Genomic DNA, 23,701 nt, shown 5'->3' on the forward strand with positions numbered 1-23,701 from the left:
CACAGTTTTTGAGATGCCATTACTCTCAAAGTAATTGCTCACCACGTCGATGCAGTCCTGGCCCATCTGCTTATCAAGCAAGTAATACTGGCCGAAAACACAGGCTCCATCAGCACTATGAATACTATGATGTCAAAATTGCAAGATATCACCAAGATTCAACTTGAAAGAGATAAGGATTGGCATTGCTCCCACAAGAGGAGCCGAGAAGCGCTAGTCGCAATAGGGGGTATCTTTTTTTACAATCAAAAGCAAAAGCAAAAACAACAAATCAATAAACAAATAAGGTGCATGAGCCGCGTGAGGGAGAAACATAGGGACACCAGGCTGTTCTCTAGCTTGGGGACCTGTCATCGTCGCTCAACCGCATGAAGGCGTTCATATCAAAGCCCGTGGGCGGGTCGAAGGGGACCACGCGCCTGGGAGTCTGCGCCTCGGGGGCAGCTGATGTGCTGACTGTAGAACCTTGGCCTTCTTGCGTGGCACTGCCATTCTCTTGGGCCGTGGGGGACTCGGCGTGAGAAGCAGATGGAACTGTATGACCTCGTGGAGCCCAGATCGGATTACGGAAGAAACCTAATACGGGTTTGGGAGGGTAGCTGACATTGGCCTGCTGCTCCGGCTCCGTTTGGGCTGGACGGGCTCTGACCAGTTGCCTATTCGATGGCGAAGAATTCGCTGGTCCGGGCAGTACACGTGGACGCGAATCGTCTGAGACGAGTGCAGAGCTGGGCTGACCACTGCCTTCAGACTGGACGCGTGGATGCAGACGCAGGGTTGCGTCTGGTGCGGGTGGGACAGACGATGGTGAGGCATCATCATCGTCGATCACGATGACTTCACTGCCCGCGGGTACTAAGTAAGCGAGTTGGCGATCCGAGCTCAGAGCGGATTGCACAGATGGAACGCGTGCTGGCGATGGCAAATGAGGCGACGGATATTCTCGCGATAAATTGCGCGTCACCTCTTCACCGTTAGCGCCAGCCATGGACGGTAGCGCGGGCTGTCCAGATAATGTGCGCGAGGGACCTATCTGGAGATGCGGTCGAGCGTGGATGAACGGTGTCATATGGGGCTGAGATAGCCTTCGCCGATCAACCAAAGAATTCGTTGTCCCCGCCAATCGCTCCTGTAACTCCCGTTTTTTCATCTCCGCCTGAAACGCTGCTGGATCTGACCGCTTGAGACGTTCCATCGCGAGCTCGTCTTCGACTTGACGCTTTTCCTCGGTTGTCAGATGGTCGCTCTCGTTGTCGCGAATATGCGAGAGCTTGGCCTGGAGGACGATCTCACGGTACTCGCTATGGAGAAGCTTGTCAAGAACCTGGGAATCCCAGCCGAGAGCTTCATGTTGATCGTCCCTCACTACATTGTGCACATGTGTGAGATAGGTCGAGACCTTACGCGAGCTCTCTCGGACGACGGTCTTCTTGTCGACGACACGGACGGCAAGCTGTCTCTTGAAAACAGCATTGTTGAAGATGAGCTGCTCAAAGGTTCCACCAGACACGAAGCGGTAGACAAAGACAGGTTTCCTTTGTCCTATCCGATATGCACGCCCTACAGCCTGCTCCTCCCACATTGGGTTAAAGAGGAAGTCAAAAATGACCACACGGTTCGCACTGTGCATGTTGAGGCCTACTCCTCCAGCGCGTGTCGAAATCAAAAGTATGTGAGGCTCTTCATCGTTTTCGCGATTGAACTCTTTCACAATGGTCTGACGATCAAGCCCGGTCACGCTACCATCGATGCGCCGGAAAGACCGCCCACGATCCTTGAACATGTTGTCAAGGAAATTCAAGGTCGGAATACTTTGCGTAAAGACCAGTACTTTATCCCCGGCCTCGGCACAGAGATCAAGGATTTTGTCAAGCAGCACCGCCCGGTGAGAGAGTGACACATCCGCCTTGTTGGAATAGCTCCGGAGGAGCTCATCCATTAGAGAGACTAGATCGCTGGGGAGTTCGGCTTCTTGCAGAGTGTTTGGTAGAATCGACTGGACTTCTCCAATTTCCGCATTTTCCCTGACCCGGCCAGCAAGCTTCTCGTAGAAAGGCAATGGGTGGTTGCAACAGAGCTGCATGATGGCGAGCCATGACCAGAGTTTCGTGGTGGAATTCGCTACATCAGACCGGGCACAATCTACAAACAAATTGTAGGCATCTTTTTGTAGTTGTGTCAAAGGAACCGTGATGATAAATTCGGTTTTTGGCGGCAAGTCATTGGCAAGCACAGCGGTATCGGCGCGGAGGACTTTCGGCGCTAGTATTCCGTTAAGAAGTTGCAAGGCGACAAGACTCTCTCTCTGTTCCATCATGGTACTATCAATATAGGATCCTGCCTGGATAGGATCCATAAACTTCTTCTTGAAGGTGGCAGCATCCTCCAGGTAGCCTGGTGCAACCCAGTCCACCATCTGGTAGTACTCTGATAGCTGGTTGGACAGCGGGGATCCAGTCAAAGCAATTCGGCTCAACGTATGGAATTGACTGACAAGCTGTGAGATCGCAGCGTTTGCACTCTTCAACCGATGGGCTTCATCTGCGACGACGATACTGGCCTTGCTGAGCAGGCTGACTTTGAGAAGCTGATGGTCTGCCTGCGTCAGAAGCGGAGGTTTGTTTGTGACTGAATTTCTGAAGAGCTCGTAGCTGATCACGAGAACACCACCATTTTTTGACCATTCTGCGATCGTGCCGACTCTGTCCGATATTAGCGCATCTCTACGCATCAGACGCCTACTGACCTCATAGACGACCCCAAGACGATGCCCGCGTGGCAACCACATGCGAAATTCGTCGATCCAATTCTGGACAAGAGAGGATGGACACAGAATCAAGGTGCGGGAATTATGGAACCGTTGTGGCACTTGATCTCGGATCCGGGGATCCTCCGATGCAGCCGCGGCAGCAATTGTCGATAGGAGAGAGACGCTTTTTACAGCTTTTAGCTAATGTCAAACTGCTAGAGCGGGGGATCAGGGGAGACTTACACTTGGAAAGTTTTACCTAGCCCCATGACGTGGGCAAGTAAGCAACCTTGCGGATTTCCCGCTTCGATCAGTTCTCGCCACATGAATTGGATACCAGTCAACTGGTGAGGCTTGACAAAACGTCCCAAATGAGGATCCAGGTAGATAACCGGATCCTTGAACGTAACGGCTTGCTTGTTAGGGTCGCTGTTGCTCACTCCCCGACTCTCGAGTTCTTGTCTCAACCGCCGCCAGCCTAGCTCCTGTTCGGCCTGGCGCATCTGCGCATCTTTTTGCATGGTGCTTAGCGGCCGCGAGCCAAGAGGCTTTAATCGCCCTGTGCCTCTTCGTCTGCGCTTCCTTTTCAGAGAATTTGACTCGGCATACTGGTGGTCAGCAAGCCCACGAGTTGTGCTCAGAGTACTCGGCTCGGCACGCTTGTGGTCAGCAAGCCCAGGAGTTGTAGGCTGAGTGACCCAGATCGCATAGGCCTCGAAGAGACCTTTGAGCCGACGGAAGAAAGGAAGAAATGTTGGGAGATCCAGGTCCTCGAGGGCTTTCTTCAATTGATCCTTCTGTACTCCATAGAGCCCCGGCGACGTCCGGCAGTGCCAGCAGACATAGTAGATAGCCAAACGCATGCCTGTTGCACTTTCCTCGGAAGTCATTCCGTCGAAGTGAGGTTGGTCCTGAAGCAAGGCACTCAGCGCACTGTCGACTTGGGTGACGTACAAATTGTCCACGTATCTTTCCAAGTATTCTCCGAGAGGCTCACGTTCGTCAGCAGCGAGAAGTGTCATTTGCTTGGCAAGTATCCATTCGCTGTTTCCCGTGGCGTCAATTTGCTTGCAGCCGATTTCGGAAACCAGGTGGAACAGGTCGATATCTTGGATGTCCAGGGGAGGTTGGGTCTGAGCACTCCCAGTGGAGGCCCTTCTCGAAGGATCTCTCAAGGGGCCACTGCTGGCACTTTCATGGATGAAGCTGAGTTCTCCAGGCGTGAGTGTCAATCCGGGAATGAGAGAAGAACTGGTGGATGGATTGAGCGGTGGGGTAGTCACCATGAACCCATTGTCTTCATTCACGACATCCTGTCCAGGAGAACCAGCAGGCAGCTTCTGGCTCGAATCCGAGGTGTCAGCATCCATTCGGTCCGCATGGTTAGATGTCTCGGATGGGGATGAGGACTCGAGGCACATCACGTCAGGAACTGGTCGATGCTGGCCGGCTTGATGACTCGGGTCATCAGCCTCGGGAATTCTAGCAGAATCGTGGATGCGGTCCCTGACTGTGATCCGTAGCCGCTTGCCTACACCAAAAGCCCTCTCACTTTCGTCCGAGGTGGCCGTTGACTGGGCCGATGGACTCTGAGCCCGCCCAAAAGCCCTGAACGGCGCCCGATGGTCGATGTCATCCCCCTCCGACGAGTCGTCCTCTGCTACGTGTCCGGAAGATTCAACCTCGTCATCACTCACGATCCAGTCAGAATCTGAACTGACCGCAGAGCTAGAGCTCAAGGTCTCCTCATCCGCATCGACCTCCCGCCGTTTTCGCTGTCGAGGTTCCCTGGTCAGGGAGCTTCATAAGGCGGACAATGAGGCGAGGCAATGATGTCCGCCTTCCACTTTTGAAGACAAACCTCATCCAGCGTGGGTTCCATGACACGGCAGCCATCGCGCAAGTCATGGGGTGTCGAGTATCCGGCTTCGATGAGCATATTCTTCATCGACTGAAGCCGGACAGCAAGCCTCTGCTGCATCTTCTTGGCGTCAGCGCAGTAAGCCGCCCCGCCGCGCTCATCTCGACCAAGGTTCCACACGTAGTGTGCGTGTCGCTGGTGCTTCGGCCGATGCTCGCGTTCCCAACAGACGCTGTACTCGTCAATGAACGCTGAGAAGACAGCTTCACACTCCTCTTGTGAAAGTGTGCGCTGATCGACGTGCTTTTGACCAGCAGGCCCCTCAGATTCCTCACCGTCCCCCTCCCTCTCCTCCAGCTCAGCCAAACTTTCGGTGTCCAATTCAGATTCGGAGTCACCGTATAGTGGCTCAACCTCACCGTCATCCTTATACTTTTCGAGCAAGTGGTCAAAAAAATCCTTCTCCATTGTCGATGACGGTTGAGGAGGAAGCGGGAATGGACTCTCGGAAATACGAGGATTTTCCTCCATATGTGGGGTGGGGGGCATAGCGAGAGGAGCATGAGGTGAGACGCTGTGATCCCCGTTGCCAGATTTGGGCACAAGTGATGCGGGAGGCACTTGATGCTGACCTAGTATTCCAAGCCCTTGTGTATCGGCCACTAACGTTGGGGCAATGCGTCGTTTTTCTTTGATGACCGGGGATGGCGGCGTGGTTGTAGGAACGGCGGAGGGTGGAAGCGACAGAGCAAGCGAGAGAGGAAGTGCCAATGGGGCGGTAGGCGTTGGAGACAAAATCGATGGACTGGCCGTGGACAATGAGAGCGCCCCCTGTAAGTATGTCTCGCGGGGCAAGGGGAGACCGTGTCTTGCTCGGTACTTTGGGGAACGAGCCTGCAGCCAGTTGATAGCTCTTAGGACGCTGCTACGGTGACCAAGAGGTTTGATGCCGAAATCGTCCTTCAAAGCTTGGCTATCGACATCGTTCAAAAGGACTTCTCCAGTGACCTCATTATCGCGAAGCGCGGCCTCTAGTACGGTAAGGTCGGGGCGTGGCGCAGTGGTCGAATCGGCCCATGGGGCTTCGCGTGGATTGCATAGAAATGCAACTACCCCCGCAACATCCCAGTCAATCGGATCGGAGGCGTCTCTAGACATGACCACAAGATTCCGCGGGGGTCTGTCATATTCAGTATGTTTCGTCGAAGGATTGTTGCGAAAAACTTACCTTAAGAGATCGCCCCCGTCCGTGCAGATCGTCTTCAGGTCCCAGTGAGAAGAGTAGAAGTGTAGTAGTTGTGAGTTGTGGCAAAGCGATGCTTTTATGCGAATCTCTCTTTTGAGCGAGTGCGTAAGTCTAAGCGAGTGGATTTGTCTGAAGAAGAGTGTCTTATATGCGAACAAACGAACGAGGTGTTGTTTACCAAGCAGAAGGTGAACCACCTTGTGCGACGACAACGTAATCTTTTCTGCAGGCCATAATTCGAGGCGATAGCTTGTCCACGAGGCGGTCGGAGCGGCGGTCGAGTAGGCGGTCGGTTGTATTCATGACGGATGGATATACCGACGCGAGCTTGCGGGATGTGCCGAAGCTGGAGGTGGGGCGTGCCCGATTCTAGAATGCTGATAAATCATGGGATCACCTCATGGAGGGGCAGCGATAAAAGCTGCCTGATAAGATTAACGAGCCGATTGATTGTTGCGTGGGGTCTCTTGTGACATTCCACTTCTCTTCTGCAATTGAGATGACAAGATGACGAGCTCGGCCTACAGCAATTACCCCCCACCGCTCTCTCAAGCGCAACAAGAGTATTTGGTCACCACAGCAAAGGACTGGGCAATTCAAAATGGACTTGCAGTGCGGCCAGCACCCAGCATGCTCCCTGAGGGGAGCGACTCAAATCGTGTACTAGCGACAAACGCTCCGATTACGCTTTTCCCCAGTCCATTCCCGAGGTCTTGTTTTGAAGAGGCACAAGCTCTCCAGACGGTCTATAACCAACTCTATGCCATGATCACCTGCGACGAGGAGTGGCTCGGAAAAGTCATTGCAGAGTAAGCCGACATTTCCCACCACCGGCAAGATTGCTGTCCGAGGAGCTAAACCGGGCGAATATTGCAGACTGATTGACGTCGACGATTTTGTCGCGAATCTGTGGAAGACACATTTGACTGTGAAGAAAGAAGGATACACTCAAAACTTATCCCTTGGTCTATACCGGTCTGACTACATGGCCCATGTGTCCTCCAACCAGGCCCCCTCCTTGAAGCAAGTCGAGTTCAACACAATCTCTTCGTCATTCGGAGGACTATCGGCACTAGTGCGGCAATTGCACACCGAATTGCTCAGCTCACCACCTGGCAATCCCATCAGCTACCCCCCTCATCCCCTTCTGGAATCAGGAGTACCGCCCGAGAATACTTCAGTTGAAACTTTGGCCGGGGGTCTGGCAGCTGCGCACAAGGCTTATGGATCTGCAAAGAGCGAACCTTCGCTACCACTTTGTATCATCTTTGTTGTACAAGATGGCGAACGCAATGTCTTTGATCAGCATGCCCTATCGAGACGGTTGACAGCGTTCCATCGTATTCCTGTCTTCCGCGTGCCCAGCAGCAAAGTGCTTGACCAAACATCCGTCTCGGAATCTATCCCAGCTCGACCCTTGATTTATAGTCCACCCCATGCGCCTTCATCTGTTTTTGAAGTGACGACGGTGTATATGCGGGCATTTTATTCACCTGATGACCACACCACCAGCCGCGACTGGGATGCGCGAGTTCATTTGGAACGATCAGCAGCGATCAAGTGTCCCACTGTACTGAACCAGCTAGTCGGATGCAAAAAGGTCCAGCAGGTACTTGCGGAACCTACAGGGCCTGATCATCTGTCGAAGTTCTTAGCTGGCATGGATCCAACGAGTATTTCCAGATTACGGGAGACATTTGCTCCTCAGTACGATCTCTCCGCCAGCGGACAGGGTCGTGAGCTTGCGCTGAATCCGGAAACGGCTCTCCGCCACGTACTGAAGCCCCAACGTGAGGGAGGTGGCAACAACATCTACAAATCTGAGATTCCAGCCTTTCTCAAATCCATGCCTGAGAGTGACTGGAAAGGTTGGGTGTTGATGGAACTCATCAATCCTGCCCCGGACGCGGAAAACGTTGCACTGCGGAACGATGGACAAGTCCTCCGTGGTAATGTGATCTCTGAGCTTGGCATCTATGGAACGATCTTGTGGGACACGACTGGCAAGATTCTACATAATGATCAAGGTGGCTGGTTGCTGAGAACCAAGGGTAAGGAAGTCAATGAAGGAGGGGTGGCAGCTGGATTCTCCAGCCTGGACAGCGTGTTGCTTTTCTAGGGAGCAAATGGGTAGGGTCTACAAATGTGTAACATGATGGAATTTCTCATAGAAGTTTATCGCTGGTGTCTTGAGAGCTCCCGGTCGCACACACAAGCTTGTCCAATTCAGCAGTAGGTGATTCCCATGCTCCAGCAACACCCCCTGCAAGACTAGACCATCGAGCTTCTCGTGTGAATATCGCAGGGCCATTCTGTGGACGCCTGGCTGTTAGCGCTTCTGTTGGTAAATCCGTAATCCTCATCTTAGTCGACAGACTCAATTTGACTCATCAGGGACCAGATCCTCAAGCATTTGGTCTGACTCGTTCTCAATGATAGCTGACTTGACGGCCGCTTCACTTAAACCAAATCATAGTTCAATATCTATTCATCACGATGCATGCTTACTTTTCGGGTGGTCTTACAAGGACAGCTTCGCGCGTTTCAAGAGGCAACCTTGAGACTCCCATCCTTCACGTATACTCCATCAATGTCTTTTAGTCTTGACCTGCCCGCGTCCCGTCGTCGGGTCCACTTCCACCACTTTCTTCAACCGTCCGATACATCCATCCTCATTAAATGACCATGAGCCAAGTATCTTTGCTGCGCTTGATTACAGACAACTCCAAATCCGTTCTTAAGGGCTCATGGAATCTACATATTCCTTGCTATGTGAAACCCAACGCGTCAGCGAAGCGGACAGGTATAACAGCAATTAGAAGTGATCGTGTGGATATCTCCGTTGCCGCTGTGCCTCGGGACGGCGCTGCAAACACGGCTGTCTCTCAATTGATCGCAGAGGTTCGTACTCACTCGGCGAACTTGAAGGGGATACTAGGAACATGGAAAAGGCCGTCTTTGATTGCGGTCAGAATGAACCCGAAAAGACCCCTATCCAGTTGCTGATATGGAACTTCTCATTAGGTCTTCAAAGTGCCCAAGTCTACGGTTACTGTTCTCCGGGGAGCCAGATCCCGCGAAAAGACCCTCTGCATCTCTGGACTTGCAATTGGCGACGAGACAGAGAAAACTTTTCTGCAGCGAGCGCTCAAAACACTGTGTGAAGCGGCAAGGTCATAATCGAAACCGAAAAGACCTTGTAAGTCCATAAGTTGATCGCATTTGGGCTCACCATCTGAGAAACTTTGGGTCTGCCGCTCCAGAAGAGCTGTAGCTAAGGTTGAGTTCTTCAGCAATCCCGTGACCTACAGATTCCGCTCTTCCACGGCTCTCCAGATTTCGGCCATCTTTCTCTCATCTGGTCGCGCATTCCTTGAAAATTGGGAAGCTACTTTCGACTCGCCATGGCAGACGCCTCGAAGCAAGCGGGCAGCACTCAAACGCCCGTGACAAATCCTGGTGCGCCAAAGCGCAAAGCACCCGAGGCCAACCCCAACACCATCCACTTCACCTCGCGCAATCCGCCATGGACCTATCTCAAACTTCAACTGTAAGAACCTCCTGCCGATGTCTCCGGTATCTCCCCTCCTGGCATCCAACGGGATATCAACGCACGATTACAAGAACCGGTGACTAAAACATTTCATCCGCACTCTAGGATCCCCCAACCAGATGCGCCCGCCCTCCAACCTCTTGATGAGCTCTCCGCCCGCACATACCTCTCGTCCGCACTTTCACAATTCCTGGGTCTCACGGGTACGGCCATTCCCATCGACATCCTGAAAGTTGAGAACAGAGACCGCGCGGCCTCGAATGGGAGCAACAAATACGATAGTGTGTGGATTCGCGTCCCGCGCGATGACGGGGCCGCTGTTGTCGCTGCCATCAGTTCGTGGATTGGAGGCAGTGGAAGCGGATCGGGCGCCGCGTGGAGGATCTGCGCAAAGGGGAACTTCCTAGGCGCTTTGGTGGCTGGGTCTGGTCAGGACTTGTTCGTGCCTTGAGGGCGAGAGGCCGTATCGACCATTTTCGTTCCTTCCATTCCTTTCCTCGCCAGCTTGCCCGTGCTTTGGGAAAGAGCAAGGAGGCGGTTTTTTTCTTCGCTACATGGGATTCCCAGTGACGTCTTGGCTGCGGCTTACGGCATCGGCCGAATCTGACCCCGTCACAACCGACGCTGCTCATTTCCCTTTGTGAGCTTCGCGTCTATGGATGATGAGTGTGAAAAGGCAGGGATCTATCTCAAGCCACGTGAGACTGATCAAGAACGCGGATTTCTCAAGCTATCGTGTCTGGCTTGATGGACACAAGTGGAATTACAGTCTCACCACGGCGATCCTGAGCACCAAGAGAACATCTGTCAAATCCCAACTGAACGGGAAGACAGAACTTCAAGGGTTGAGCTACAGCCAGTCAACCATCTGCTTGTCTGGTACTCACGTCAATTGCGACGCGTGTTCGTCTTGAAGTCTCGTGAGTTGTGGCTGCTGCCACTAAAATTGCAAAGGGGACCTTCTTCGAGTCTCGGACTGCTCGACAGAGCACGAGAGTCCCCACTAATATGGAGAATATAGTATATAGCATGTGAAGAAATCAAACTCATTGTCAATTCTAAAATATGTGCGGACTTTTTTTTGAAACTCGAAACAAGGCTGCCCTAAACACCCAGAAACAACGCCGTAACTCTCACGCTGCGGAAGACACGATTAAATTCCCAGTCGAAGCTGCTCCAACTCATTCGAACCTGGACAATCTATGCATTTTTTTTTGTAGTTGGTGGAACATGGGCGGCAGCGCCGCCACAGAGTCACAGGGCTCTTTTGCTGAACAGCTGACCATGTCACTAAACAGACTGTTTAGTCCTCTCAGTGATGCTCATCACCGTGGCAGAATCCGATCCATCGGAAGAGGTATCAACAGAGGTGCTCATGGCGGTACCAGCCGTGACTTTGGAGCGCAGCGCAGCACGAATGTCTTCCTTGCTGCGAGTCATCCACTCGCCATAGCTGTTCTGGCTAAGTGGGAAGAGCACAAGGTTCTCGGGACGGTCCATGAACTCGTTGACATTGGGAGGTGGAGTGGCGGTGATGATGTCGAGCTCGACGGCGATCTGCCGACAATAGGTGTCAAGAGGCAGGTCGTTGACATCTTGTCCGAAGGGGTTTTCAATCTCGCTACCGATGGTGGCGAGTCCGATGATAATGTATGCGGCAACCATTGAGGCGGGGATAGTCACCCATTCTAGGGAGTTGTAGAGCTGGAAGGGAAGGACCATCACGTAGATCCAGGCGATCTGGGCGATGGCGATGCTGTATGCGGCGGGCAGAGGAGTGTCCAGCACACGCTCTGTTCCAGTCAAGACTTCGTTTAGGGTAGACATCATGGTGACTTGACGATTGTTAGTTCGATTAGACCGGGATGTTGGTCTCGGAGCCCTGCTAGGTGGGCGGTGGAGAATTGGCAAACTTACTAACTTGGCTTTGGTGCAACCCAGAGGTAAGGGTACCATTGGCCACGATGGAGTCCACGTAGGCAGACAAGTGGTTCAGGATTTCAAGTGGCAGATGACCCAATGGCTTCTTGGAACGCTTGATCAATTTACGAGGGTTGGATTCGGCAAAAGAAACGCCGAGGTGTTCACCGGCAGACTTCCACAGGGACTTGGGTCGAGGTTGCATAGCGTTGCGGTCATGCGCTTCGAGGGCAAATGTATCCAAGTGCCCAACTAATCCAGCAAGGTCTCCGTAGGCGACATCTGGCTCGAATCGAAGCTTGTGCTTGAGGGCGACAGCATAGGCAAGAATGAGGTTCATCGCAGACCTGTGATTGTGTTCCAGTCAGTCACTTGAGTCGCATGAATCTGCTATCAGAGCAAGTTGTGGTACGTACACCTTGCGAAGAATGTCCACCTTGCCATCTTCACCTTCACGTTCAGATGCATTGACCCAGATGGTTCGGGCCAAGTTTCGCGAGGTTTGAATGAGCTGAGCCCAATATTTACGACCATCGGCCCATCTAGCGTTCCAAGCAGAGAAAGTTAGTGTACGGCTTCTTCCACGGTGCTACCAAGTCGAGATAGTGCGTCAGATATGGGAGCCCTCGGATGTTTTTGTACCTTTCATAAGCAGTCGAACTACGGAACGACAATGCCAAACCCACCACGAAACCAAGTACGGTGAGCAGGATGTTGTTGATGGCAACTATATTCAGACATGATCAGTAAAAAACATTACCAGATGGTTCGGTTTCATCCGGAGATTCAGGACTGGCAAAGGTCACATACGATTACGGCCGAACTGGCAAATGCAAGTAATCGCAGTAGCCCACCCGCCGACGACCAAGAGAGGCACGATCATTTTGGGAGTCACACTGCCATGCATACGCATAAAGATTGGCCATTTGGAGTGTCTGTCCATGTCACGGGGGCCTTGCTAAACATTGCCCCAAAACAAAGGTCATATTAGCACCTCGAGCTTTCCAAGTCCTCCAACAGGGTTCCCACATACAAAGTACCGCTCCAACTCACTGGAGTCAGTCCGGTGAAAGTGGAACTGGGCTTCGCGCGAGCTGGCCAAGTTTTCCAAAAAGGTTGGACGAGGGGTGAGCCTGCCCGTGGAGGCCTGCTCCATCAGACTCGGTGTCACACCCTGATCAGGCTGGGTGGCAGCTGGGTGACGAGATCCCGCGGCGGCGACGGGAGCAGTGCCGGTACTGTCGCCAACCGCCATTGCAGGACCCTCGGGGACCGGAGCAGCGTGACCTTCAGTCATGCTGACAGATGGGGTAAAAGAAGAGAACTGGGGATTAGAGAGAGGAAGAAAAAAGAGACGGTGGATGGAGAGAGTAGTTTCGCTGTTGATACAAGCGGTCGGAGTTCGCTTCACGATGAAGGACAAACAAAGGTGTATCCAGACGTCAAGAAGGTCTGGTTGAAGTCAAGCGAGCGACACAAATGTAAGATAAGGGCCTAAGAACGAGAACGAAAGTGGCAATACCGTTTGCAGAAATGAATGAAGAATGAATAAAGGAAAGGAAGGAATGAACAGAGAAGAGAAGAGAGGAGAATCTGGAGAAAGAAGCTCTCTTGTCTTTGGGGGGGGGAGACACTGAGAGAAAATGTGAAACTCGGCCATGCCGTTTTCTCGTCATGACAGTTCCATTTGGTAGCCGTTTCATCAAATGCCGGCGAATAGGGAGCTTATTCTCTGAGACTCTGACAGGTCTAGACGCCCTCTGCAGGATCGATCAAGACCTGAAGCCGCCTCTAGACTCCAACCGGCCCCTGAAAAGACGCCGATAGGCTCGAATAGGCTCGCACGACGGGAGGCGCTGAGTGGCTGCATGGGAACATGAGAACCACCGGGGTGGGGTCTCTTAGTTGTAACTTGTAGGAGCCTACCTAGACCATAAAAGGTAGGCAGCGCAATTGGAGACAAGACAAAAGCGCGAGACCTCTAAGCCACGACGGAGGTGGATCCGCACGGTGGCCAGCTCAGCAGGATTTGCGAAGAAAGGCTGAACGTGGATAGGGGGGCGATGGTTAAATTTAGCCCGCGAGATCGGCTCACTGAACACCAACAACTTGCGACGCAGGGGAAGGTGGTGGGTGGTACGGTCCTTGTGAGTCGTTAACTCGTCATTGCTTTTTGTTGTGTACCACTGTGGCCATCTCTTATTGGGCGTGTCGAAAAGTGTCGCATGGTGGACTCTTTAGTATGCGATATTGGGGAGTCGATTTAACGCAGTGAAAGAGATTAGGTTTGGCTCCCGTCCCAGAAGACACAGAAAATCCCGTGATCATCACGTTACTACAGTGCCCACCAGATTATTGCTCGATCCCATTTTACACTAAACCGCTTATGGTCTTCCTAGATCTGTAGTGTATGAACAGTACGTTAATCTTGCCGTATGGAGTGAAACTTTCAAGGCTCATTTGCTGGTCCATACGGGAGTCACATAGGACCAGAGGTACCACGAGTCCCTGGCTACGGTACCTTAGGTAGTAAATTACCTGTTAGTAGTCGCAGTCCCCCAGATCTTATGCCCAAAATCGACAATCAGCCTGATCACGATTCGGATACGTCACTGCTGAGTCCTGACTGCTCACTGCAGTGTTTGACCAGGATCTAGACAAGATGTTCAACATACGTTCTGGACGTCCCACCTTCCAATGTCAAGGGACTTACTCATCGATGCCAAGGCCAAATGCTGGACAGTCCCAAGTTCTCCGGTTGAACTCCGCAGGCCCGGCTCGACCCGCGGTGGACAACCATCGTGTCCGGAGTTAGCGCTATCGGGCGTCACCATTGGCTGCCGCCACTCATCATGCCCTCGCTCACAAGGCGGAAATGAGGAGGTGGGAGCATTTTGAGATAAGCCGAATGAGTCAATGCCTATGCGCAGAAGTGTAGCATCAGAGAACCCAGAAATCTCAGCTGACATCCTTGAAGACTTTGACCCGAATGCTTCGACCCACTTCCCAGGAGCACGCGCCGGGTGCGATTCAACGGTTCAGGTCCACCAACAAGTCTCCGTCTTTCGAATGATACAGTAGTTGGGAGGTCGCGAAAATCAGATAGCTAGCGCTTGTTAAGGCAAACTCCCACTCATCCAGTCACGCTCTCAGGTGCCGACCGAGTGTGGATCATCAGTCTGGCAGAGTCGGGCCACATCTCTGGCTTTCGGCCAATCGTCGAAATGATGCCCATTCTAGAAGAAGCTGCTTAGGTAGGTCTTGAAGATCTTCATCATTCTATGTGGAGACCTGGTCGAGTCTTACACGTGGATAGTGTGTGTTGACTGTGTTCATATACCTTGAAAAGCTGCATTGAGCCCGGTTCTGCAGGTTTCAGACAAGCTATAGATACAGCAAGGGATTTCTGCAGATCAACCAGGCGTTGCTGTTCAAATATTTCGACATCAAATCCTTGGGTTCAGTGGAATGCAACACGAATTTTGATAATGATACCATCCCTTCTGAGAAAGTACTCTCGGTATCAGTGCCACTGGAATCCGTCAATAGCACTCCAGACGACTCCTAACCTTTGATTAATAGCGGTGATTGATTTGACCATTCTAGGTCTCAAGCTCGTATTGAGAGCTTTTACTACCTTACTCGACAAACGTCACGAGCTGATTTAGAGGTCACCTGCCCAAGACCAAGATTTCTGCCCAGCACTCGAGAACGCCCGTGCATCAATGAAATCTACATGTTATGAAGTAATCAAAATCGCCACTGATAACAAATTATTCCACGGGTGCAGGGACTTGTCTGCAGAACCTCGTCAGCTCAGTCCACAGACGATCTGGACATCAACAACCCTTCACGACAGAGAGTATCCAGCCGTGATGAAGAGAGCCGGTGAACCGAGACTGACTGGGCTCAGGACCGATATGCTCGAAGAAACAATGAAACATGCGCACATGATGGACATCGCGAAGGTAGTACCGATGGTACGGCGATTGCAACAAACGAGACCTTGACTTGGGAAGGGGTACCACTTCCTCGAGGTAGCTGCAGCTTGTGACACGAGACCGGTGACTTGCTCACGTAGATTTGCAGCGAGGTTCCATACCCAGATTTGACGAGAACCAAGGGTGATGTGTGAGAATGAAAGGATGAAATACCGGGATTCCGCCGTGTCTTCCGCTTCCATTATCTGAAACTACCTCACAGGAGCGAGCACGGGTATTCCAATTAATGTGCTTTCGCTGTTCCAGGCTGAAGAGACACTTTCGTGATAAGAGGAGATGACCCAGAGATAATCCAGGTATCTTTCATACGAAAATTCTCCACAATCAAGCGCTGAGCTCTGTAAGCTCAAGATGAACTGGCTGCGTGGTCTGGAGATTTGCAATAATCATGGCACCTTCTCAGGGTAGATACACGCGTCGCAAGGGCTCTGATACTTGCTGCGTACCCACATTGCTCTTCGGTCATTACATGAAAGCGCATCCAGGAGAGTGACCCAGATTGGCAGCACTGTCTGGGCCAACGGACTTTGTCAGTATGGCAGGGAATACCATACAAGTGAAAAGGGTACCTGCTTGTCCAATTCCACTGGCAAGCTCGATTATCGGAGTCGGAAGTTTGCATGATTGATTGTCGAATACTGCAGAAAGAATGATATGTGCTGAAAGGAAAAAGAAAGTTTCAAGACTAACCATATTATCTCCGACAGATTTAAAAATCATTCCCGCTAGCGGCGTCACTTTATGAGGAAGCAAAAAGAAAAAGATGAGTTGGGCCCGAACCGCGATTCGAACGCGGGGCCTCTCGCAGATGAGTTTTATCCCACTTGAATTGGGGTCAGTCGATGTTTGGACAGTGCGTGATTATTATGGTGAAAGGGCATCCTTACAAGCGAGAATCATACTGTTATGCATTAGTGGATGCTCAGGACTCGCTTGGACAGATCAAGATGCTACTAACCCACTAGACCATCCGGGCAACTGCGGTAAAAGCGGAAGCGTCGTTTGGTACCACACTCTCGTTGACCTACGATTTGTGTTAGAACCTGTGTTTTACTGTTCTGTGTTGCGATTGTCAGATGATGGTGATTGAATTGGTGGAATGGCTTCTACATGTCTACGAAAGTGTAGAGTGTCGACCATTTGTCAAAAGTTGTTGGTCGACTTTGATCAAAAAATAAATCGAATGATAGAATTTGCGATCGAGGATATGCGCTTCATGTATCTGAGGCTTCGTCGTGCCAAGTCATCACTCGACGAGTCATGGTGCATTGAGGTCCTATTACGATGCTTGCTTCATGTGAGTTGCAAGTATTCTAAGTGACTAGTAAGTACTAGGTAGTACTTAGTATTTTCAAAGTACACATTTTCATGTCCAAGCCCCTTCAGTTTCTTTCGAGTACCCTCCACTGAACTGGACTACTCTGATCGCCAAAGAAAGCACACACCATGCCGCCGATGCATCTCGCACCGCTGAATCCTAATGATCGTGCCGTACCGTCGGGACTCATTAACGTACGGTTGGCTTTGCGCTTAATCTCCAACAAGACCCTCTGCCGACCGCAATCTCGCTTCTGGACGATTCCTACCCACGCAAGAAGTTGACCCGTGGAATGGAATCTCTACACGAGGCCGGACCGCGAATTATGAGATTCTTGCAGGGTCGCATCATGTACGAGCGAGCTTGAGAAATGGTATGATGCAGATCCCTACATTCGGCGAAACTCACGAATGTCTTCACCCTTCCCGAGTCATTGGATCCACCTCCCAGACGAGGAAGACGGTGAATCTCAGAGAGTGAGCACCCTGGCACACAATACATGAATACACAGTCAGGTCGACAATTGAGTCAATCATAGTGTCAGGTCGCTTCCGATGGTACATGTTGACCAACCCCTTGTTCGGGCGAGTCTCAAAATCCAGCATTGACCAAACTAAAAGTCGCTTCGAGATCCAAAGTGGTGGCCGGCTAGAATTGTCGCGGAAAAGCGGAAGATGCCGACAGCAATGCTATGCTCTTCCCCATTTACCACTTTCGGGCTCGGGAATTGTCACCGACACTACTACTTCGCCATGCGCCGGAGTCTTCGCTGTCTCTGGAAGGCTGACTTGATTGTAGTTGACTTGCACTTGAGTTTGGCTTGGGATGCTTGATCCGCCGCTCAATGATCAAGACAGTGATAGCACGGCTCAAGTCCAGACTGGGGTTGGAAGTGAACCTCATTCGTGTGATCCTTGGACCCAGACAGGGACCCCAAGAACACCACAGATACACGGGTTTAAAGGTCCGTGGAAAAGCTCGTTTTACCCTTTTTGTGCCTTCGCACGTTCGAAGCGAGCTCTACCGGTCGCACGGAGAGGTCCCGTCTCGAACGGAGAGAACCCGTGGTTCAAGTTGAGATCGCGTTACGTCAAGAGTAGTACCGGCGTAGTCGGCTATGTAAGTGCCGTGCGTCTCCCCCCGTCACTGTGCGAGTGGAGAACCTCAAATGGCAGAAATGGGGGATCTCAAATTTGAGTCGTCGGTCCTCAAGAACATTGGCTGAGCCGAATTGACCGACTAGACAGAACTCGAGATCGATGCGACCTCGTACGCGCCAAAATCAGGTGGTTGAACTTGACCATGCCATTTGGGAAGTATTCTGTTTTCCCTCTGTTCTTCACAAGCCATGACGACCATGCGTAGATCTTTCGCGCAAGGGTTTGTTGATTTGGCGGTACGCCTGTAGGGGCTCGTTGACAGAACCTTGCTTTATAGACCGGCCGACAATGATTTTCCAGAGGACGATTGCGGAAGCAGAGTCGTCACTCAGACTGCGACATGTTCAGGAAATTGCCATGCGCATTGATGGCATTACACGCTGCCTACAATTGTAAGCATTAAGCAAATGCTGAGTATCCTAACCGGATTAGCCGGAGTATGTGGCACCACGGGCTTCAAGGTTGGCCTTGTTCAGCATCTGGGTCATCCAGCTTGGACCGAGAAATTGCACATGCTTCACGTGGCTAGAAAAACACCCTCTGAAAAGTGACGACTCGGTTCATCACTGGCTTATCGAATCTCTTCGAGGATTTCATGCACAGTGACATGATCGCCTCTGCGACACGATAGCAAACAGCAAATTGCGAACGGCGATTGTCGTGCTGGGCCCGTAGTTCGCCGGTGAAGATCATTCCTGTCGATCCCGTTAACCTACACCGGTTCAATGACAGGGAACCTTGTTGTACATACTTGAGGCGAGTCCCTTCAGAGTATGCCCTCTTCTAGCAATGGCCTGATGGCGTGGTCGACGATCAACATCCGCTGATCCGAAACGAGATCCGAAACGAAGGCTTGAAGGAGTTCATCGAAACCCTGGATAGCTCTGGTCACTGCCGATCATAGGGAACCTTACCCGGAAGGCTATTACTGTGATAAGGAACACGTCCGCAAGTGATCACTCGGTAGCTTTGCGAAATGCCAATCGACAGGCCTGTTGATCCCGTTTCACCAATCAAGCATCTCTGCTCCCATCGTACCCTTTCAATTGTGACATTTAATCCAGTACGGAGTAGTTATCGGCTTTATGTCTTCTTCGATGGAGCATCATGCCGATCATCTGTGTGTGGCTTCGGAGTTTGGGGCTGGGACGTTTCGCTTCTCTCTGGTAGACCTAACGACAACGACGAAAAGTGCGTGGCTATGTCAGTTCAGTAGCACGTGCGGAACACTTGGTAGATCATGCTATCAATCTGAGTTGTGACCTTAACGCCCATATATTATTGAAAGCCGCCCCGCCTGGTGGCTGGCCACCAAGAACAGACCACTTGTCTGGGCGGGTGGAACACTGAGAAATAGGGCCTTGAAAGAGCCTGGTCTCTGGTGTCACTGAGGGCCTAAGCTGGTGCAAGAAGTGCAGACCAGAAGGACACTTGCTCGTGCTTGAACAGGGGCAGGAAGAGGAGGTGCCAACTGCTAACACCGCAGGGGGGCGATAACCTGGACCTTTGCATGTGACTGTTGAAGTGGAATACGGCACGACAGCCGTATAGGAAGACAAATGAGACAAGACTCATGCTTGTTACATTCTCGATTCGGGAATCATTACGAAATCGTCGGTCAATCCGGTAGCCGGACGCTAGACTCACGATTCAAAGTCGCTCGTTGACAAATTGAGAAACGCGATAGTTGTTCGATTGATGGATAGGCCTCATGCGAAAGTCGAGAGTAAACATCTTGACGCAGATGGTACAGAGCATTCATCTATTATCCCGAAAGATGGTGGAAGATGGACTCTTTTCCATCTCGCCTGGACCCTGTGTATATTCAAATACCCACATGATCGAATCCGAAAAGACACGGATCTCGGCCGAATGGATGGCGTCGGGACGATATCGATTCATCGAGAGGCCAGACCCATTCGTGGCTACGGATGATAGTCATTGCACATCGCCCAGTTGCACACAGCTCCGCGATCTCAGTGAGAGGGAACAATGCCCTCAACAGGTCGTCAATAGTAAAAGTGTACTAAATAATGCAAACTATCAAGGCAGCTACCTAGTACTGAAAGTAAACAGTGCCTGCCCAGCGTCAAATCAATACCATTCTATTTGGAACGTCCTCGGTGTCGGGCCTCGCCTCTCCGTATGTCCATTGTCCACTGTCCACTGTCCACTGTCCACTGTCCACTAGTCCACACTTTAACACTCATTGTGCTGAATATGTTGTAGTGTTTAACCTCGAACCCTCTTAGCTTCCGTCCATGCCCATGTGCCTGAACCTCCGCCATCACTACGGATTGTCCCTCGGATTCAACTGTAGCCTGGACGCTGCACAGTGCACATGGATACCACGACTAGTGGATTCACTGGATTGAGACGTCTACATTCTGGTCTTCCGAAAGCCTCGGCTCCCGTGATTTGGCGATGAACCCAAGGTTTCGATACCCCGCTACTAGTACCTGTCAACATCAAAGTGGCTTGACCTTTCAACCCGTCGGGCCACCCAGAAGGTGCTCAGACAATCAATAGACTTTGGTCAAAAAGTACATCATATTCAGACGAATGTGAGTCGGCAAGAAAAAAAAAGGGCTCATAGGCCATCACCTATCCACGGGAAGACCTTTTGAAGGTATAGGTGAGAGTGACGGGCGTATGTCGTCAAAAATAGTGAATGCTACTACTGAGTAGTGAGTAGTGAGTAGTGAGTACTGACTACTGAGGATCACGTGCTCAAGTAATATCAGGTGTTAATCTGGACCTTGGCAATATGCGACGGTATCAGCAGTATGACCTCGTCTCTAGGTGCTCACTGCGAGGTCTTGGAACGCGCCTTCATTCACTAGTACATTCCTACATTGCAGCTGAAAGTCAGCCACACAAAGTGGAAAATCTCGCGGTCGGCTTTTCTGACACTTCCCTGTTCGGCTCCGCAGCTTTCGTTCGCCCTCTGTCTCTCGGATGACACTTGCTGAGCCCGGGATCACTGTCGCGTCTCATGCCTCGTGCTCTCGCAAGGTGCCGCATCAGATCGGAGTTGATCTGCCGTATGGGGCTGCTGGCTGCTCGATCTACCTATCGTGGCTCTGGTCAGTGGCCACAACCTCTTCTTCTCCACCACTTCTCGGCGATGATACTCATTCGGGGCTAGTCGGCTCTCTCGTGCACCACAGGTGGATATTCAGGTCCAGAGCGTCCGATAAAATTTCCATTGGAACGCTTTGCCATTGCGTCGCCCATACAATCTCCATCCACTGTGGAATAATGTACAGCACAAGGCTCGAAAATTGTCCACTGCAATGGAACCCAGAAAACATGGCCGTCTGCCATCTTTTAAGGTTCAATGTGCGTCCCACAGGCCCCTCCTGAACCTGACCCGCTCACCCACGCGGGTCTCATGGACTTTGCACCTCGATTGGCAGACGCCGCTGGTTGATGGATATCAAACAGTGCCGATTCTGCGAGCTGCTCGCTTGTTATCCTCGTGCAGGCCACCGGGATCCTGGACAATGGACGACGACCCGCTGTTCCAGAAGATGCGTCCCAGATTGTGATAGCGTGGATCTTCCGCTACGCCAACTGGGCTCATGCGATGGCAGGCCTCGGAGGCTCCAGGTGGGGACGATACGTGCACTGCCGTATGTCAATTGCGGACATCGCGACAATTTAGCGATGTCCTGGAACGCCCGCGGGGTTGGTGGCGTAGGATTGTACGGCCATTGCTGGATGTGGTTCCATTTTCTCTTGGATTTTTTTGGGGGTGTCGACAGACTCTGGGACTCGCTGTGCAGTGTGCAACTGTGCACATCGTATTCAATCTGGCATGGACCCCCGTTTCAGGGCCTAGAAAAGCAGAGCTTCGTCCACCGAACATCTCGTGAAACCGTTTCGGTCTCAGCATCAATCGCACAGTGCCCCCTTCCTTTGTTGGAGCCCGGTTGATCTCGGACTCTTTTTTCCTGTTCTTCTCTGGCATAACCTTTCAGGTGGATGTCATTCATATACTCCAGTCACATCTGGGAAACCACTCACCTCGCCGATCTCAGTCCTAGGAGAGAAGAACCCCCAAAAAAAAAAAATAATAGAAAAAGGAAGGGAAGCGTGGAGAGGAAAACTTTCCTATTCAACAATCCTTGCACGACCCCAAGGTGAGGCTATCATCAGCCAACGTATCCCAGCATCATGAAGCTCCCTCCACCAGAGATCATGGCGGCATGGCCAACGCCGAATTATATCGACCCAGTGACCCGTGGCCACGGTGTGCTCTATGTGAATATCGTTTTTACTTCACTGGCATTGCTCGTGGTGGCTCTTCGGCTGTACACCCGGCTCCGGATCACATGCAGTGCCGGCGTGGACGATATCTTGATCGTGATCGGTCTCGGCTTCGCCATTGCCATGATCGCCGTGACGTCTCTCGCGACGGAAAGCTGGGGATGGAACCGTCATGTGTGGGACGTACCACCGACTTGGCTACCCACGGTCCAAAAGCTCAACATCGTCTTCCAGATTATGTTCTCATGGGCTTCTAGCGTCACCAAGGTCTCCCTCTTGTGGTTCTGTCGTCGACTGCTCGGTGCCGGCAAGGGAAATTTTGCGTGGTATAACTGGGCGTTTATCGGGTCCATGGCGATTGTCGCTCTCACATGCGGGCTATTTACCATTGTCAGCATTTTCCAATGCTTGTAAGTCAGGATTCCTCGACACGGGCACGTCTTGGTGCACTTTTCCTCCTGGACTATAGCCCATCTTCTGACCTTGCGATTCCCCCCAGACCCGTCAAGGCGTACTGGACGGTCAATCCAACTTATCCTCACAAATGTCTTGACGAAGGCAGACTTCTCTTCGCCGCCAGTGTCATCAATATCTTTACCGACTTTCTCGCCACGGCGATCCCCATGCCGCTCATCTGGAGTCTCAAGTTGCCTACTCGGCAGCGTCTCGCAGTCATCTCTATTTTCAGTCTCGGCATCATGGTCAACGTGGCCGGATCCTTCCGCACAGCGTATGTTTGGCAAAGTATGGTTGTCGGTTATGATCGGACATGGCTCAGTTGGCCCATCCTCGTCGCTGCATCGGTGGAAATCAACCTTGGACTGGTAAGTTGACTAGACATGACTTTGATATCTTGCCGCCAAACATGGCCATACTCCACCATGTCAAGTCAAGGCGATTAAGATACCTTCCCGACGGTGAAACTCACCATTTCAACGAACAGATCTGCTCCTCTGCGCCCGCCCTCCGCCCTCTCGTCGCAGCATTCCTCCCTCGTCTCCTCAACTCGACCCGCTACTACAGCACCACCAACGAACGCAGTCGATCCCAAAAACCCTGGACTGCAAACCCTCGGTCTCAACCAACCTACGCAAGCAGGAACCTTCCCTCTCAAAACGCCGACTTTGACAACGACCGTTTCGAAATCATGCGCACCGTCGAGATGGAGACGTACTCCGAATCACGTCTTCCACATCACGAGAGCATGGGCCATACATTTGACATTGGAAGTGACGGACGAGCTGGATCCCCAACGAGTATTGAGCTCAAAAACGGCGCCACGGTGTTCTCAGCGGCTGCGAGTGACAAGTCTTCTATTTCTTTAACGCGTGATGAAGCTTTTTATGGGAGAGGATGATTCGGTCTGATCTAATCCGATGCCTTTTTTTTTTTTTTTTTTTTGCAACGGAGCGTTCAATGGACTTTGGCGTGGTGCATTCTTTGCCTTTTTTTTTTGTTTTTCTTTTGTGATGAGCATTTGCCTTGACGGGCTGTTTCTGTGTAAATATACTGTTTGATACCAATATGAACCAACCTGGATATGATGAGATGTGCGTTTGATACCATCAACTGAAGGAGCGACTGGCACTGCAATGAGCGATCGAACTGCAGACTATCAGCG

General features: G+C 51.7%; 5 protein-coding genes across 5 annotated transcripts; 3 read left to right on the plus strand and 2 right to left on the minus strand.

Annotated features, from left to right (window-relative positions):
• Positions 1–334: 334 nt before the first annotated feature.
• On the minus strand, positions 335–5,768 carry N7539_000521 (putative SNF2 family helicase/ATPase; the record flags this gene model as incomplete). Its single annotated transcript, XM_056930125.1, has 3 exons — positions 335–2,933; positions 2,993–4,537; positions 4,597–5,768. 3 exons carry the CDS (start codon positions 5,766–5,768, stop codon positions 335–337), a joined length of 5,316 nt encoding a protein of 1,771 aa, XP_056794418.1.
• A 595-nt stretch (positions 5,769–6,363) lies between these two features.
• N7539_000522 (glutathione synthase) lies at positions 6,364–7,975 on the plus strand (the record flags this gene model as incomplete). The annotated part of the gene is made up of 2 exons (XM_056930126.1): positions 6,364–6,665; positions 6,733–7,975. The coding sequence occupies 2 exons, from the start codon at positions 6,364–6,366 to the stop codon at positions 7,973–7,975; spliced, it is 1,545 nt and encodes a 514-aa protein (XP_056794419.1).
• Positions 7,976–9,260: 1,285 nt separating this feature from the next.
• Positions 9,261–9,860, plus strand: N7539_000523 (uncharacterized protein; the record flags this gene model as incomplete). The annotated part of the gene is made up of 2 exons (XM_056930127.1): positions 9,261–9,406; positions 9,515–9,860. The coding sequence occupies 2 exons, from the start codon at positions 9,261–9,263 to the stop codon at positions 9,858–9,860; spliced, it is 492 nt and encodes a 163-aa protein (XP_056794420.1).
• Positions 9,861–10,699: 839 nt separating this feature from the next.
• On the minus strand, positions 10,700–12,626 carry N7539_000524 (bestrophin family protein; the record flags this gene model as incomplete). Its single annotated transcript, XM_056930128.1, has 6 exons — positions 10,700–11,244; positions 11,327–11,676; positions 11,746–11,871; positions 11,972–12,056; positions 12,140–12,287; positions 12,363–12,626. The coding sequence occupies 6 exons, from the start codon at positions 12,624–12,626 to the stop codon at positions 10,700–10,702; spliced, it is 1,518 nt and encodes a 505-aa protein (XP_056794421.1).
• A 9,361-nt stretch (positions 12,627–21,987) lies between these two features.
• On the plus strand, positions 21,988–23,437 carry N7539_000525 (uncharacterized protein; the record flags this gene model as incomplete). Its single annotated transcript, XM_056930129.1, has 3 exons — positions 21,988–22,490; positions 22,580–22,904; positions 23,024–23,437. The coding sequence occupies 3 exons, from the start codon at positions 21,988–21,990 to the stop codon at positions 23,435–23,437; spliced, it is 1,242 nt and encodes a 413-aa protein (XP_056794422.1).
• Positions 23,438–23,701: the final 264 nt, after the last annotated feature.

The sequence above is a fragment of the Penicillium diatomitis genome (genome assembly GCF_028827545.1).
Source record: "Penicillium diatomitis strain IBT 30728 chromosome Unknown utg000001l_segment0_segment0, whole genome shotgun sequence".
NCBI classification, from domain to species: Eukaryota; Fungi; Ascomycota; class Eurotiomycetes; order Eurotiales; family Aspergillaceae; genus Penicillium; species Penicillium diatomitis.